The sequence below is a fragment of the Geotrypetes seraphini genome, chromosome 14, assembly GCF_902459505.1.
Source record: "Geotrypetes seraphini chromosome 14, aGeoSer1.1, whole genome shotgun sequence".
NCBI classification, from domain to species: Eukaryota; Metazoa; Chordata; class Amphibia; order Gymnophiona; family Dermophiidae; genus Geotrypetes; species Geotrypetes seraphini.
In genome coordinates, this window is record NC_047097.1 from 23,244,509 (window position 1) to 23,262,425 (window position 17,917).

Consider the following 17,917-nt stretch of genomic DNA (forward strand, 5'->3'; position numbering starts at 1 on the left):
TGGAATGCTTTGTTTTCCATTGCATGTATCCCCCTAAGTTCTAACCCCAAGCTCTCACATGACACTGCATTTTTGACATTCAAGGGGCAGGCAACAGGCTACACAGAGCTGAACTAAAACTTGTGTGGGAAAAACAAGACGCTTGCATACATGAGTACAAAAGATCATAAAAGAGTATTTAGTTAAAAGAGATAAGGCTGGAATGGAATGCAAATAAGGAAATTAGGCTTGAAGGAATCTATAGCCTTCAGTAATTCTACTACTACTTATCTTTTCTATAACGCTACAAGATTCATGCGGCGCTATACATTAAACACACAAGAGACAGTCCCTGCTTGAAAGAGCTTACAATCTATTTATGATAGACAAACAGGACAAAAAGGGTGAATCTCTATACACATAGTAACATAGTAGATGATGGCAGATAAAGACCCGAATGATTCATCCAGTCTGCCCTTCCTGATTCAATTTTAATTTTTTTAATTTTTTCTTCTTAGCTATTTCTGGGCAAGAATCCAGACCTTTACCCGGTACTGTGCTTGGTTTCCAACTGCCGAAATCTCTGTCAAAGCTCACTCCAACCCATCTGTACCATCCCAGCCATTGAAGCCCTCCCCAGCCCATCCTGAATCAAACGGCCATATAGGAACACAGACCGTGCAGCACTGGCCTTAGTTCTTCAATATTTACTCTTATTTTCTGATTCTAGATCCTCTTTGTTCATCTCGCACTTTTTTGAACTCTCCGTTTTCCTCTCCACCACCTCTCTCGGGAGCGCATTCCAGGCATCCACTACCCTCTCCGTAAAGTAGAATTTCCTAATATTGCCCCTGAATCTACCACCCCTCAACCTCAAATTATGCCCTCTGGTTTTACCATTTTCCTTTCTCTGGAAAAGATTTTGTTCTATGTTAATATCCTTCAAGTATTTGAACGTCTGAATCATATCTTCCCTGTCCCTCCTTTCTTCTAGGGCAGCGGTCTCAAACACGTGGCCCGCGGGCCACATGCGGCCCCCCAGGGACTATTTTGCGGACCACGATCTGTCCTCGCCTAAAGCAGGGGTCCCCAATCTGCTTCCATTCCCACTGCCCTCCCCCAAGCCACCGCAATCGGGGAACAGGCCGCCACCGCTGCAATCGGGGAACAGGTCGCCACCGCCGCAATCGGGGAACAGGCTGCCGCCGCCACAATCGGGGAACAGGCCAGCGCTGAGGTCTTAACTCTTCCTGCTTATCTTCCCCAGCTCGGAGCCGACCAATTCTTGCCACCCGACTTCAATTCTAATGTCGGGGAGGAAGTTCCGGGCCAGCCAATCGCTGCCTGGCTGGCCTGGAAGTTCCTCCCCGACATTAGAATTGACGTCGGGTGGCGTGAATTGGTCGTCCCTGTGCTGGGGAAGATAAGCAGGAAGAGTTAAGACCTTGGCGCTGGCCTGCTCCCTGATTGCGACGGTGGTGGCCTGTTCCCTGATTGCGGCAGTAGCAGCCTGTTCCCCAATGGTGGTGGCTTGGGGGAGGGCAGGGAGAAGTAAAGAAAGAAAGGGGGGACAGGGAGACAGAAAGAAAGAAAGAAAGAAGGGAAACGGGACACAGACAGAAAGGGGCATGGAGAGAGAAAGACAGAAATAAAGAAAGGGCATGGAGAAAGAAAAAAAGAAAGAAAGGGGGCATGGAGAGAGAGAGAGAAAGACAGACCTATAGAAAGAATGGGGGCATGGAGAGAGAGAGAAAGAAAGAAGGGGCAGGGTGAAAGAAATAAAAAGTTGGGGGAGGGAAGGAGACAGATGCCAGACCACGAGAAAGGAAGGAAGGAGGGAGGGGAGAGAAAGGAAAGAAAGAGATGTCAGACCATGGAAATAGGGACAGAAGAAGAGAGAGATAGAAGAGAAGGTAAGACATGGAAACGTAGATTTTGAAAAGAAAGCAGAAAAATTGAATATTAAATTAATGCCAAAGATGGATGCAAGGCAGAAAGTGAAGACGCAGAGAAAACCAGTCAAAGGACAAGAAGAACCTGGAAACATAGTTAAATGCACAGAAAAATAAAGTCACCAGACAACAAAGGTAGGGAAAATGATTTTATTTTCAATATAGTGATTGAAATGTGTCAGTTTTGAGAAAGGAAAGATATTAAACTTTAAATGTGAGGGCTGCAGAAAAAATAGGGTACTTGGAGGGCCGCAGAAAAAATAGTTAATGACAATTTTGCATAAGGTAAAACTCTTTGTCTATTCTATCTATATATATAAAATTGGAGGTATGTATGTGTGTATGTGCCGCGATCACGCAAAAACGGCTTGACCAATTTGAACAAAACTTGGTATGCTGATCCCTCACTACCTGGGGTGATATGTTCTGGGGGTCTTGCGGCCCACCTGCACACGTGGGCGGAGCTACAAACATAAAATCAGATTTCACCCATTCATGTCAATGGAAAAAATGTAAAAAGCTGCCATTCTCATAGTAATTCAAAAACGGCTTGACCGATTTGAACGAAACTTGGTATGCTGATCCCTCACTACCTGGGGTGATATGTTCTGGGGGTCTCGCGGCCCACCTGCACACGTGGGCGGAGCTACAAACAGAAAATCAGATTTCACCCATTCATGTCAATGGAAAAAATGTAAAAAGCTGCCATTCTCACAGTAATTCAAAAACGGCTTGACCGATTTGAACGAAACTTGGTATGCAGATCCCTCACTACCTGGGGTGATATGTTCTGGGGGTCTTGCGGCCCACCTGCACACGTGGGCTGAGCTACAAACAGAAAATCAGATTTCACCCATTCATGTCAATGGAAAAAATGTAAAAAGCTGCCATTCTCACTGTAATTCAAAAACGGCTTGACCGATTTGAACGAAACTTGGTATGCAGATCCCTCACTACCTGGGGTGATATGTTCTGGGGGTCTAGCGGCCCACCTGCACACGTGGGCGGAGCTACAAACAGAAAATCAGATTTCACCCATTCATGTCAATGGAAAAAATGTAAAAAGCTGCCATTCTCACTGTAATTCAAAAACGGCTTGACCGATTTGAACGAAACTTGGTATGCAGATCCCTCACTACCTGGGGTAATATGTTCTGGGGGTCTCGCGGCCCACAACTCTATGTTGCTTGCTCAAGGGTGGGTTCACCCAAGAATTTATATGTTCTTGCTCCAGGAGGTGAAACTAAAATTGTTGTTTATAATCACGTTTTGCGTTAGTTGTATTGTATTCATTTTGTCAAATATTTCACATTATAATTTGAATATTGTACTTTTTATTAAGCTATAAAAAAATAATTTCATTCACCACTATAAAGTATCTTTATTTGAATCCATTTACAGTGTTATTGCTATAATTAAATACCTGTGCAACGCCGGGGCATCAGCTAGTAGTTTATAAATCTTTCCTTTAACTGTTAAAGGAAAGATTTATAAACTATAAAGAGTTTTACCTCATACAAAGTTGTCATTTCTTTAATAAGACATTAACTATTTTTTCTGCGGCCCTCCAAGTACCTACAAATCCAAAATGTGGCTCCATTAAGGGTTTGAGTTTGAGACCACTGCTCTAGGGTATACACGTTGCTCAGGTAGGGAATTACAGAGGGAATGACAAGGTAGGTAAGGTAGGGGTCTATGGATGGAATGACAAAGAGAAATGGGTGCTTTACAAGTGGGTTGGAGTTAGGACTTAAAAGCAGCTTTAAAAAAGTGGGCTTTACCATTTGAATACTGGCAGAGACGGAGCCAAATGGCACATCCAGTCTGCCCATCCACAGTAACCATTATCTTGTCTTCTCTCTATGAGATCCCACATGCGTATCCCACATTTTCTTCAATTCAGACACAGACTCTTTTCTCCACCACTTTGATGTTCACTCTTCCCCATATATATATAATTATTATTTTACTTTATATCTCTTTTTTCTTTTTTGTTTAGTATTGTAAACCGGCCAGCTACACGTTGATGGTTGGTATATTAAATTCAATAAAAACTTGAAACTTGAAAAACTTGTATGGTATTGTGAACAATTTTTGAATCTCTCTATCTGCTGGTAGTATTTGCTTGAACCCCACTATTTTCCCTTCTCCATTCAGAATATTGACCATTTAAATCTACTCTCTGTTTTTTTGTCTTTCATCCAGTTCTTAACCCATAATAGGACATTACCTCCTATGCCATAACTCTAATTTCCTTTGAAGTCTTTCATGAGGTACTTTGTCAAATGCTTTTTGAAAATCCAAACATACAATATGGACTGGCCATTCCTACACCCAAATGCCAAGAGTTAGATGAGGTATTCTATAATCGGCGCTTATCTTGGAATGCATTTATAGAATTTACCCTTCTGCACATCACTTGGTGTAGGTGCTTAAAATTGTTTTAATTTTAATAATTTGTATTCCGCATATCCTACAATTCGCATTACAAATTATTCAGGTAGTCAAGCACTTTTCCCTAGCTGTCCCGGTGGGTTCCCACTCTATCTGACGTACCTAGGGCAATGGAGGATTAAGTGACTTGCCCAGGGTCACAAGGAGCAGTGCAGGATTTGAACCCACAACCTCAGGGAGCCGAGGCTGTAGCTCTAACCACTGCCCCCACACACTCCCACCACTTGTACTTGCTATTGGCATGGCGTAAGAGGGCACTTCCAAACATGAGTGTGCCAATGCCAACTCACATTGGTATTCCATAAGGAAATTATGCTGCCAAGATAATGGAATGGAATTGGCACTACATGCATGGCATTGAAGCGCCTAGGCTGAGGCACCAATTTATAGGTACTGATGTGTCTTTATAAAATAGGCTTAAAATAGTTGCCTACCTGGCTTTCACACATAGGCGACCAGTTTATCCTCCTCAAAACCAACTCGACCTGTAGTGAAAATTTGCTTTCTCGAGAGACGGCTGGATATCGACATATTAGGAATTATTTAAAAAGAACAGAGAATAAAACTAAGGACATCATAGAGTTATTTGTGCACGCCATTACCCTAACATTTGCCTGCAGTGTTCTGTTTAGCATTTTCCGGCGGTTACAAACATTCTTGGCAGAAAATGTTGGCACATGCTGATTACATTTTGTGTTTTGTTGTGTTCCAGAGGTTTATAAAGGAGCACATGAATGTTTCAAAGCACCGAGTAATCAAACACAGAAAATTTCCACTGACATGCCAGTGATTATTTTTATTTTGCACTGGAGAAATGTAGATTGTTTGCCTGTTTTCTCATGGAAGTTGCTATAGAATTGATCCGTAGATATTTTTTTAAGTCCCTTCCCTTCACTTTCAAGTAAAATGAGCTTCTATGACACCCCAAAAGATATAAAATTGGCATTAGCGTCCTGCATTTTAAGATAGACTGCACATGGGTAGTTAAAAATTTGTATTACACACCCACAATGAGGGTAACAATTCACTTAGGGATCCTTTTACTAAAGCGTGCTAACCGATTTACCCCCATTCCTATGAGTTCCTATGAGCATCGGGAGCCGCGCAGAGCATTCTGCGCGGCTCCTTGCGCTAATAACCGCTATCGTGGTTTAGTAAAAGGGGGAGGGTAAAATACTCAAAACAGTCCACTGAAAAGTTCTGCACTGAAGACTTACTTAACATAACAAAAATGCCATTCGGTGTCAGTGCACAGAGTTCTTTTGGAATTTAACCCCTGAAGCAGCTATAGTTTGGCGAAACAAGGAACCCTTGTTGGGATGTGGTGTATTCTTAGATGATGTTTGAATGGGCACCGAATGGCATTTTTGTTATGAAGACTGCACTGTTGGAGAGAAGTTGATTTTGCCGGTGTCACCAGATAAGTTTGAACATTTGTGCACATGAAAGGTTTTTCTTAACTTTGAGACTTTAAAATAGACGCTGGTGGAGTTTAAAAAAAATATATTAGTGATAGTATTCTGTCACATTAGTCTGAGGCTTTTTTCTCCCCACGTTTTTTTATGTTAAGTACATCTCCAGTGCAGGATGTTTCAGTGGACACAATCTCAATCCTTCTATACCAGCATTCTTCAAAGCAAAGCTTGCGGGTCAGTGGTTGTGGCCATTCATACTCTGATTCTTCCCTCTCTCCTTAAAGAATGACATGAAGATGGTTTCCCGTGGTTATCCGCGGGGACGGGAATGGTGATGAATTTTGTCACCATGTCATTCTCTACTCTCGATCACATGATCTTTTCATGCCCTATTCATCATTTTTGGTTACAAGCCTGGAACATGATTTGTGCTATCTTGCACATCACTGAAACTCTTACTCAGGCCACGATAATTTCTGGTACCACCTTTTTGAAGGAATTCACTCAAGGCAATGTACAGCAAGAATCAGTCAAACATAAGCAATAGACAATTATAGCAGTAAAAATATTCAAATTACAATGTAAAGCATGGCATAGCGTTCTACATTACAATTTCAAAATAATATGCAAAAAAACATTTTAATAGACAGCATAGAATGCAAGCAAAGATACAACCTATAGATAGATAAGAGAATGCAAGCAAAGATACAACCTATAGATAGATAAGAGAGAGTAACACGAATAAGAAAATAAGGGGACTAATTTCAAGAAAGTTGCACATGAGGTTGAAAATTAGCTAGGATAGGAGTGGATAAACATGTTCTGCTATATGAGGGGGTGCTGAAAGGTTCTCACCCCCAACCAAGAAGAGAAAAAAATGTCAAAACAGAATTCTGTTTCTGAAAATTGGCACTTAATGAAATAAAATAACTCTTTTCAGCAAAATAATGCTCAGAATTTAAGTAGGCTGGTTGGGCTGAGAACTTTTCAGCACCCCCTCGTAATATGTGCATCCAGTGTCACTCTTTCTGTGTGTATGTGTTACTTCCATTAAAGTCTTGGGTGAAGAGCTTTCACCTGCTTCCTTTGGAGAGGATGTTTAGGGATACTCCTTGTGAGGATGTTAATGACCTTGGAAGTGTATCGAGGGAGATCCTGTTCAAGTACTCTGGGCCATTGAAGATCAGACAGTTTTGCTCTGTATTGTACTGGTGAAAGGTCACTTGGACACACAAAGTCAGAGGCGTGAAGAAGTACAAGTTTTATTCACAGCATGCATGCTGGACCCCTGAGCTCCAAGCTGGCTCAGAAGTGCCGAAACCAGGAAGTTACAGAGATATTTATTCATTTTTCTGGCTATACAACTGAATTCTAGAAAAAGCTTTTCACGTGTTACTTTTCTTAACACTCATTGGTTCTAAGCTCACACTAGCAGGTCACTAGCAGGACACCTATCTAACTCTAACAGTTAAATGTACAGAAGGGCAGGGTACATCATGGCTCAAACTCTTATCTATTCAGCTTACAATGTGGTAAGGTAGGGACATACATTTTAGGCAGATGCAGTCAATAGATTATACACTGTTTTCAGCTATGTAGGCCAGAGCAATATTTTAAACAACAGTTAACTATTTCATGACCCTACATTCCCCCCTTTCAGGCTGGCGTACCTAAGGAGCCAAGCCTGACAAAATAAAGTTAGGGGTCAGGAAAGTCGGAGTTCCCAGTAGGTAAGTGGGAGAGGGCAAGGGCCAATGCAGCAGTGGAACAGTTGACAACAGAGTCCATAGTTCAGTGGAGCAGCTTTATGGCTATGGGGACCACACAGGGCAGGCAGCAAAGGAGCAGAGAAGACAGGGCAGCAACCAGCAAGATGATATTCAGTGCTGAACCAGAGGGCAACCAGGAGCTGAAGGTACCAGAGATCCAGTCTGCAGTAAGGTCACGCCAGGTCTGGTCAGGAACATGAGCCAGTTTGGTGATACGATCCACATCGTTCTCAATCACTTTACTCAAGTTCAAGGCAGCAGTTGGAGAGGTTGAATTTATCACAGGCACAGCAGCTAGTAAATAGTCCAAAGCTAGACGATTCTGATAAATAGCAGTGCACATTTTAGCATTCGCTCTGCCAATGGTACTCAAAGCTCGGGAGGTCTCATTGGTTATCAGTTCAAGTACAGCTTATAGACAAATAATGCAGTTCAGCATATAGATTGGGGTCCGATAGCCCCAGGTGTCATCCTCGGTCCATGTGGCAGGTCCATAAGCAGCAATGATTCGTTCTGCAGGCCAGTCATCACCCCATTCACCTATTTTAAGGGAATTGGTGGAAGTAGACCACTTTTGGCGACCTCTGGTGTTGAATACAGGGGCTCCCAGGTGTTCACCATCGGGAAGAAGCTGGGACGAATCATGAAAAGCACACATGTACCAGTCTAGTTAGCAGGCAATCAAGAGTAGGCAAACAGATCACAGAGCCAGTATCAACTATCAGGAGCTGACCATCATTCATAGGAAGTTCCATTAAGCAGTGTCTGAAGGGCTGAAGACAGTGGGAAGCAACAATGGAGGTTCACAAGGCCCATCGTGAAGGTCGTGGACCTGACGTAAAAGTGAGGGTCTGTGAAGTCAGGTTTAACATGTCCAGCTGCATTGCCTCCCATAGCCACTGTTCTCCCATACCAGTCCCTCCTCATACAAAATAATTGCTAACATTAAGAGTCTGACCTATAGTTTCAGCAAACTATATAAACAGATTTCTAGTGATTACAGGATATCAGTATCTACTTTCATAAAACTGGGGAAACACCACAGAGTGATGGACAGAAGCACATGAGTGGGATACAATTCGGACATATACATCAGTACCTGAGTCTCACCTTTTACCATCAATATACAATGCCATGCAGTCTCTGGCCTTCTGGACTTGGACATTGGCATTCCAGTTATATGGGTCAGTGATAGTGAAAACCATGGGATTACAGTAGCCTGTAGTACACAAGGGGCCGGAGCTAGGACCTATAGTAAGGGAAGCAGACGGGGTATTAGGGGGATATTTGTGTGGGTTATTGTAGGTGGCCCACAAGACACTTTCTCATAAAGGACAGGCTCCACCATTAGTGAAGGTTTCCTCATAGGGGCAGTTCTTAAAAGGCATCAGGTTATACAGACCTATAGCACATTTGGTATAATAACGCTGTCAATCTAGGGAGCCACACAAAACTGAATTAGGGGTAGTACCATGACCTTGAGAAACATCAAATAGCACACATGTATCACAATACAAAGACACCGGGCGAGTGGGGTCTACAATAAGAGTCTAGTTGATAAGTGGACCCTCAACATCATCAATGCAGATTTCCGCCCACTTTTAAACTTCATCACCAGTAGGTTGGAAACAGAAAATACTCTCTGATGTTTGACACTTTCTGTACTTAACTCCTTCATGCAAACAAACATCAGGCAAAAGGGGCTGCACTTGTTAAGTACAAAATACAGAAGAAAGAAACATAAGTGAGGGCAACACAAATATCATATCTATATATACTAACATAGGAAGCTCATTTTTCTTTCAGGCACAACTTAGAAAACTTCAAACAGTTATACTCAAGACACTTGCTAAAGGCAGTGTGAACCACAGGCAGTCAATTAAACTCAAACACTTATAAAGAATTATATTCAGAACACCTGCTAAGTACAGTGGTAAATATTCAGAACTTTTGAGGTCTTAGAAAGCTTCAGCTGAAGATCCGTGTTGTAGTGGAACCAAGTTTCATGTCCGGACACCTTTGACAACTGTAAGAGAAGAAATTAGGACAGTAAAAGGACCTATCCACCTAGGTTTCAGGGGGTCTGACTTCCAAGTTTTAGCCATACTGTATTTACAGGGACATACCCATGGACTTGTGTAGCTATCGATAGTGGGGCCCTTTCCAGGACCCATTTGTGGAGCTCTTAAAGGGCTTTAGCTAAAGACTGGACCTGACTCTGGAGGATATCTGATCCCAGAGTAGCAAAGGAACCAGGATCTGGGTTCACAATGGGTGGTGGCCGGCCGGACATGAGCTCAAATGGGGCTTAGATGGGATGCATCTAATCTGAAAAAGAACAGAAGGCAGCAGGACAGGCCAGGACAGATTAGTTTCTTCAATTCATTTTGTGAGAAGGGTCTTAAGAGTTCTGTTTATTCTTTCGACCTGACCAGAGCTCTCAGGATAGTAAGCAGCATATAATTTCTATTCAATTTGGAGGGCCTGAGCAATTTGTTGGACAACATCGGCAATGAAAGCAGGGCCATTGTCACTGCCTATAAAAACAAGGAGATCAAGGCACGGAATTATTCAGGAGGTGTTTGGTTACGTCTCTGGCGCGTTCAGTGCAAGTAAGGAAGGCTTTGACCCATCTAGTCAGGGTGTCTGTGAAGACTAGGAAGTGACTGAGGGAACGGGAAATTGGCATGTGGGTAAAATCTACAGACAGAACCTGCATCGGATATGTTCCAATAGGTTGGTATCCAAGAGGTGGCAGTCATCTGATTGGGAATTTTATTCTAGAACCGACAACACACTGTCGGACCATATTCCGGACTAGCTGATCAAGGTGATTGATAAAGAAATGTCTCTTGAGAGTCAATTTTCATAGCGGGTTCTCCAGAGTGTGCCAGATCATGGCATCTTTTGACAATCGTGAGGGCCAGGTGTTGAGGAATGAATATGAGGGTACCCGCTGTGCTTACGTTTGAAGTATCAGTGTGTGGGTCTGGATTGGCACTTGAATTGGTGCATTTTGTATCCACCCCTCTTTCAGGACAGACTGGCCCAAAATAATGCATGCCCAAGTCTGTTCCTGAGAAGCGTACTGGGGTGTAAGGGAATCCAGAAAAGGAATGATTGTATACAGAGGGGCCGAAAGAGGGGGCAGAGACTGGCAGCTCGGGCTGTGCGGTTGGCAAGGGCATTACCACGAGAGACAAGGTCCGTCACGCGTCTGTAAGCATGGCAGAGCATAACAGAAACACGTGAGGGTAGTTGTACGTGGATCAGGCGGCCGGAGGCTGTAATGAAACCTCGATATTTCCAGATGGCCCTATGGGAATGCAAGTTAAGGAAAGCATATTTGGAGTCAGTATATATATATTGCAAGACTGAGAGGCAGAGTGGCGCAGGGCAGAAGTGAGGGCATACAGCTCAGCTTCTTGGGCAGAAGGGCCAGAAGGCAGGGGCCTGAGTCAGAAGTTTTTGGAGGCAGCGAAAAGACGCTCCTGAAGTTGGGTCCAGACAAAAGGGGCTGAGTCAGCGCCTTTGGTGGAATCATACAGAGGACGAGCAATAGTAGAGAAATCAGGGATCCAAATGGGACAGTATCCTGCAATACTGAGAGAGGTGCTCAGAGCCTTGCAGTTATCAGGGACAGGGAGACTACAGACAGCCTAGACCTCGGTGTAGGAAGGGACCTGGTACCCTTGGAGATTTGAAAGCCAAGGTAGGTGACACGAGGAAGGCATACTTGAAATCAATGTAAATATGGCCACAGGAAAATTTAAAAGGCAGACCCACTATCTGAAAGACTCAGATAAATAATAATAATAACAGTTTATATACCGCAATACCGTGAAGAGCTATGTGGTTTACAAAAGATTAGAGAAGGTACAAAATAATTGAACTTAAGATGTGTACTAACACATAAGAATTGTTCTCAATCCCTATTCTATATCAGGTTCCTACCCCAAAGAGCTGACTTGTAAAAATTAAGTAAAATGCAGTTCTGGATCCACCCACTAAGCAGGGTAGTCTGACACAAGCGCTCTCTAAAGCAGCAGTCCCTTCACTATCAGCTGACTGGCAAAAATATTTACTTCAATACAAAAGCATTCCTAAAAATTACATTGTTATACCTAAACTTACATTTTTTATATACAGAAATACAAAACAAAGATTGGAATATACAGTAAAACTTTGGATTGCAAATAACTTGGTTTGCAAGTGTTCTATAAGACAAGCAATGATTAAATTTTAACTTGCTATACCAGCAACGTCTTGCAATACACGTACATACAGTATAGAAGCATCACATTTTCACAACTGAGCCAATGGGTCCTCTCTATATGACGCTGCAGGAATGCAGTGACTGTTCCAAACGAGCAAGGGCTTGCAATACAAGTATGTATATTTTTGTACACGAGTGCCCTGGAATACAAGCATACTTCTGGAACAAATTATGCTCCCAAACCAAAGTTTTACTGTACTCACAAGTTTAAACATTGTTCATTTTTATTTTTATTTTTTTTACAATCAACATGGGTCTCAGTAGAGACTTACTCCCCCTTCCTACAGAATTTCACAAAGGAGAGAGAGTTGCTTAAAGATCAAAGAGATCAAATTACAGATGTAGTCCTTTTCAGAACTTTTAAATTTAGACAAATAACTACTAAATTTGGACAAAGAACTTCTTTTTAGCATGGAATATAAGTTCCAGAAATCATATTTTTCGTTTATATGCATTTCTGAATATGCATATACATTTTATAACATAGCCAAAAACTTCAAATGCAAAACCACTTATCTGTTTCAGGAGAAACCACATTGGAAGTGCTACACACTTCATGGCCCTTATCAGCACAAAAGGAAAAGTACTCTCCTCTCATGCTGTGAACAACTGACAGTTTAAACTTCACTGATACTTTTGAACAGACAGAAGTCATAAAGAACCCGGGATACTGCAGGACTTGGGAATCAGATGAAGGGAAGAATTTGGCAAGGTCTGAAGCAAGGGCAGTGCTGAATAGAGAGGGGCTATTTTTAAAGCCCTGGGGTAGACGGGTCCAGGTTACTTAGGAGGTTTGTCCAGTGGAAGGGTTTTCCCATTGGAATGCAAAAATTGGCTGACTGGAAGAGGAACTGACAGTAAACGAATGCATAAAAACTTGACGGGTTATGTCCTCTTCCAGGGAGCCAGAGGGGGCCAGCCCACACCAAATATCGGCCATTCTAACTGGCACAGACAAATAAGGGTTGATTTGTTAAGTATAATCAAAGACAAATTCCTTTTTTAAAATTAGCTAACATATCAAGAGATCCCCACAGGTAGACAAACATCCCCCCATTGTGCAATGGAGGACAAAAACACTTCCCTGAATTCCTGGCCCCGCCCATCTCTGGACTAGGGAAACGCAGTACTAACAGGTCCACACTCGCTTCGTCCTCAAGGACGTCTCAGACACTCTCAAACACACAAAACACAACAGATTTCAGTTCAGTTACTCAACCAGAAAATAACAGTTCCTAGAATCCCTTTCCCACAACTTTTCAGCGACAGATCACGTGGCTTACTAGGCAGGAGACGAGAGACAGGATAGGGATGATCAATCCCCACTTACCAGATAGTGGCCACTCCAGGTACAGATACAGATACAGATTCTTGTACTTTAAACTGAGACTAGATAAGTCAGTTGAAGCGGTCCAACGTCCTGAGGTTTGCAAACCCCCCAAAAGGAAGGCAGCCGGCTAAGCAGACATATCAGCCGTAGGACCAGAAACAAGTGACCAATCGAGTAACCAGTGGTCAAGAGACCTTCAAGTCCCTGTTCGGGCGCCAAATGAAAGGTCACTTGGACACACAAAGTCAGAGGCGTGAAGAAGTACAAGTTTTATTCACAGCATGCATGCTGGACCCCTGAGCTCCAAGCTGGCTCAGAAGTGCCGAAACCAGGAAGTTACAGAGATATTTATTCATTTTTCTGGCTATACAACTGAATTCTAGAAAAAGCTTTTCACGTGTTACTTTTCTTAACACTCATTGGTTCTAAGCTCACACTAGCAGGTCACTAGCAGGACACCTATCTAACTCTAACAGTTAAATGTACAGAAGGGCAGGGTACATCATGGCTCAAACTCTTATCTATTCAGCTTACAATGTGGTAAGGTAGGGACATACATTTTAGGCAGATGCAGTCAATAGATTATACACTGTTTTCAGCTATGTAGGCCAGAGCAATATTTTAAACAACAGTTAACTATTTCATGACCCTACACTGGTAGCCACTGAAGTTTCTGCAAAAGCGCTGTGATGTGGGAATGCTGCTTGCAACCTTCTATGAGTCACGTTGGCAACAATCTGAATCGGAGCTGGTGCAGACCCGTTGTAGTCAGACCAGTGTAGAACTAGCTCCATACCCTCAAGCCAGTGCCCAGTATGTTTAATGGTGGGACAGAAGCAATTCCATTAGTTCCAGTGTTGTTCAGAAATCAATAAAAGAAGCTTAGCATTACATTTCGTTAGGAGACCTTGAAATGCTTGCATTAACATTCCTCTATTTTTTCAGATGTTAATGAATGTGAGATTGGGGCACACAACTGTGATAGAAACGCCATGTGTACAAACCTAGCGGGAAGTTTCAAATGCAGCTGCAATCCAGGCTGGGTTGGAAATGGTACTAAGTGTACAGGTAAGTTTAATAAAAGTGACTTGACTTCTTTATTACATAACACTCAGGAATTTGTAAGTCCTAGGGGGGGGATAGAGACTCCTTTTGTACTAATTTGTGATTTATAGGCGTCTTAATGTCCCTTACAGCAGTGAAAATAGATTTTTTTTTGGGGGGGGGGTAATACTGGGGCCCATACTTTCAAAGCTAGCATTTTCCTTCCCTAACAAGATACTCTTTTGAAAGCAGCAGTTGTTTGTGTTTCTGTAACTAAGAGGGTTACTGTGTTTAATTCAGTACTACTGTATACTTCCCCCTCCGAATCCGCGGTTTCAGCATCCGTGGATTTGGTTATTCGTGGTTTTAATCCCCAAAACCCATTTTAATTTTGGGGGCTATTTTAAGCCCTGTAAGCCCCCCTCAAGAGACTACGGAAGCTCATGGCAGCCATTTCCTGTGAGCGATCTGCACTGCACTGGGCAGGAGTGTGGAAAGATCACTCCTGCCCCGAAAACCTGCTAGATTTGAACACTGCCAGGGACGGAGCATGACGTATAGATTCAGGCAACCAGTTCCAGGCGTACGGTGCCACGAGAAAGAAGGGATGGAGTCTGGAGTTGGCAGCGGAAGGGAAGAGTACAGATAAGAGGGGCTTGCCCGATGAGCAGGAGATCACAGGGGGGGGAGGGGGGAGAGCATAGGGGGAGATGAGCAAGGAGAGATATTGGGGGGGCTTCAGCAAGAGAAGTTTAAACTGTATTCTGAAACGGATGGGGAGCCAATGAAGCAGCTTGAGGAGAGGGGTAATGTGAGACTAAATTTGGGAAATGGAGGAGGGATTATATGCAGCTCATCACACTGGAGAATTTATTGATGCTAGAGTTACAAATACATTTCTTATTTGAGAAATGAGCAACAGATTTAAGCAGAGGTGAAGAAGATTCCCTAAATACTGAAGATGAACATCCGGGTATAGAGCAGCCACCAGAGGTTGTCCAGATCCTGAGCAAAGAACTTATATCAGGGTATTACCGCTGCTTATCGCAGGCGCTTGGATAACATCTAGCTAAGCTTCAGCTGTCTTGAACCACCCTGGAGAGTGCCAGGAAGGTCAAGGGTGATTTTCAGTGACATTAGATAATGCCTCTGAAAATCCAGATATTGCCCCAGTGAGCAGCATTTATCAGGGTAGGAGTCACTGAATATCAGAGTCGATGTTTTTTTTTCTTTACAAAAACGACAGTGGAAAATACATTGAGTGGTTGAACTAACTCCTTGTGTTATCAGCTCCAGTTGGGTATTGTTATTCACTTCCATGAATTCTATTCAGCTCCCGTGTGTTTATCTTACTCTATAGCAAAACAGAAATGGAGAAGGGGACTCCTTTCCTCTGCATGTCTTGGTGCCGCAGAGACTGACAGATTCCAGCTTTAATATTCTTGGTATAATCTTTGGCCAGCACAACCTGCTATTTTGGGGATGCTAGAGAAAAGCTCCTTGAGTTGACACAGCCCCTTCCACTGTCCCAACGGAGCAGATACTCTAGACCAGTGATTCTTAACCTTTTTGGTGTCACGGACCCTTTTAAGAATCTGATGAAAGCTATAGACCCCCCTTCCCCACAAATAGTCACATAAACACAACCTTGCATGCAATGAATACAGTGTACCTTATTTATCGAGATTTAATTGGCTCATACGTATATGACATACACAAAGTATTATTAAACTTTAAAGTAAACAATGTAAATAAAAAACAACACTCCTTTTTTATGTGTAAAATAATACCCTCTTTTGCAAATTAACCCCGCTTTTACAAAAAAGTGGAAGCGGTTTTTAGTGGAAGTTGGTACGCTGAATGCTCTACACTGCTCCTGATTAGTGTCTGGGTGCCCAGATGGACTTTCCAAAACCTAGTAGTTTGTCCAGAAAACAAAGACGAGGCTTGTTGGGCGCAGGGCAGGGCTGGAGGTGGAATGGGGTGGGGCGGGGCTAGGGACATAATGGGGTGGGGCTAGAGGTGGAATGGAGTGGGGTAAGGGAGGAACAGGGCGGGGTCATGTGTCCGGGTTTCTCCGGCCAAAAATCTGGTAACTCTAGGAATAGATGCCTGTGTGCCATTAGGCCCAAAAGAATGCATATAAAAGTTGTGTGAACACATGTATTTTATCAAGTGCAGTTTCATCTCCATTCACCCACCCCACATTTCCAGGAATAGTTATATGTGTACTCCGTGTCAAAGTGTGTGTGATTTTTGTGTGCATGTACTTGTTACATACATAGAGAGCTTTGCAAGATTTCTGAAAAGCCTTTCTGCTAGAAAAAACAAGCTTGGGAAATTTTGTAATTTCTTAATTCCAAGGTGCTGAAGGAAAGGCAATATTTAAAAAAGTTAAGGCAAATGAAACATGAGAATCCCAAGTCACATGAATCAGATGGGTGCAAAACAAGAACGAACATGAGTTATCAAAGCCTTAAAGCTTCACAAGTTGCAGTGGTGTGGTAAGGTGGGGGCAGACCGTCCCAGGCACCATGTTGGTGAGGAGTGCTAGCACCTCTCTGCCCCGCCACGCTCATGCCCTCCCTCCCCCACCCTACCTCTGTAGACCTTCACTAGCGCAAGCAACTTCTCCTGCCCATTGCTTGTGCCAGCCTGCTTCCCCTCTGAATCACTTCCAGGTCACGGGGCTAGGAAGTGATGTCGGAGGGAAATCCAACGCTGGTGCAAGGAGCATGCTGGAGAAGCCACTCATGCTGCCAAAGATTTAGAGGTACGGTGCAGGGAGAGTGTGAGCGTGGAGTGTGGGAAGGAGCGGTGGGGGGCAGAAGGAGTGGAGACACAGGGGGCACCACTGCCCCGAGCGCCTCCTACCCTTATGACATCACTGATGACTTGTACAAAAAAAAAATGGGAGGACAAGAAAAAGGAAGATCAGCATGCTGTTTATTGTACAAAGAGCTGTCACTTCTGAGAAACAACTCCGTACTTAACTGAATGCAAATTTTCTTCAGATCTCGATGAATGCGCGAATGGGACACATTTGTGCAACACTCATGCGGAATGCAAGAATACCATGGGGTCGTACCGGTGTCTTTGCAAAGAAGGATACACTGGGGATGGTTTTACGTGCACAGGTGAGTTATTGTTGGAAAATACTGTAGGTTTTGTTCATATCTTATACAGTCTAATGCCAGTAATGTATGCCCAAATTGCTCTCTTGATGGAAAATAATGAACGTGATCTGGTCTGTTTTATCAAACCAACAGCCCAGTCTTTAAAATTCCTTCTTTTTCTTCAGAGATCCTCAGTGCATGTACCATGCTCTCTTAAATTCTGATACTCTCTTCATCACGTCCACTTCCACAACCTTTTATGTAAAGAAAGATTGTCTTAAATTACTCCTGTGCCCTCATCCCATGACCCCTTGTTGCAGAATTTCCTGACCATTGAAAGTGGCCTAACTCTTATGGATTTATATCTTGGAGATATTTAAATATCTTCCCTTTCCTGCCTCTCCTCTAGAGTATGCATAATATTTAATCTTTAAATCTGTCCCTGTTTGCTTTAAGATGAAGACCAACTCCATCATGCTTCTATCCATTTGAAGGTGTGGTCTCCAGAGCTGTACTCAGTTTTCCAGATTTAAGTTTTGGAAAATGGCTTCCTCCTAAAATCAGTGGAGGTGGAGAGTAAAG

The 17,917-nt window shown here is 43.0% G+C and overlaps 1 protein-coding gene across 4 annotated transcripts in view; it reads left to right on the forward strand.

Annotated features, from left to right (window-relative positions):
• Positions 1-17,917, forward strand: part of FBN1 (fibrillin 1) — a 342,377-nt gene that overhangs the window by 218,873 nt on the left and 105,587 nt on the right. For all 4 annotated transcript variants that reach the window (XM_033919694.1, XM_033919696.1, XM_033919695.1 and 1 more), the window contains 2 exons: positions 14,121-14,243; positions 17,234-17,356. In XM_033919694.1, coding sequence (XP_033775585.1) covers positions 14,121-14,243; positions 17,234-17,356 — 246 coding nt within the window. The remainder of the gene's footprint in view (positions 1-14,120; positions 14,244-17,233; positions 17,357-17,917) is intronic.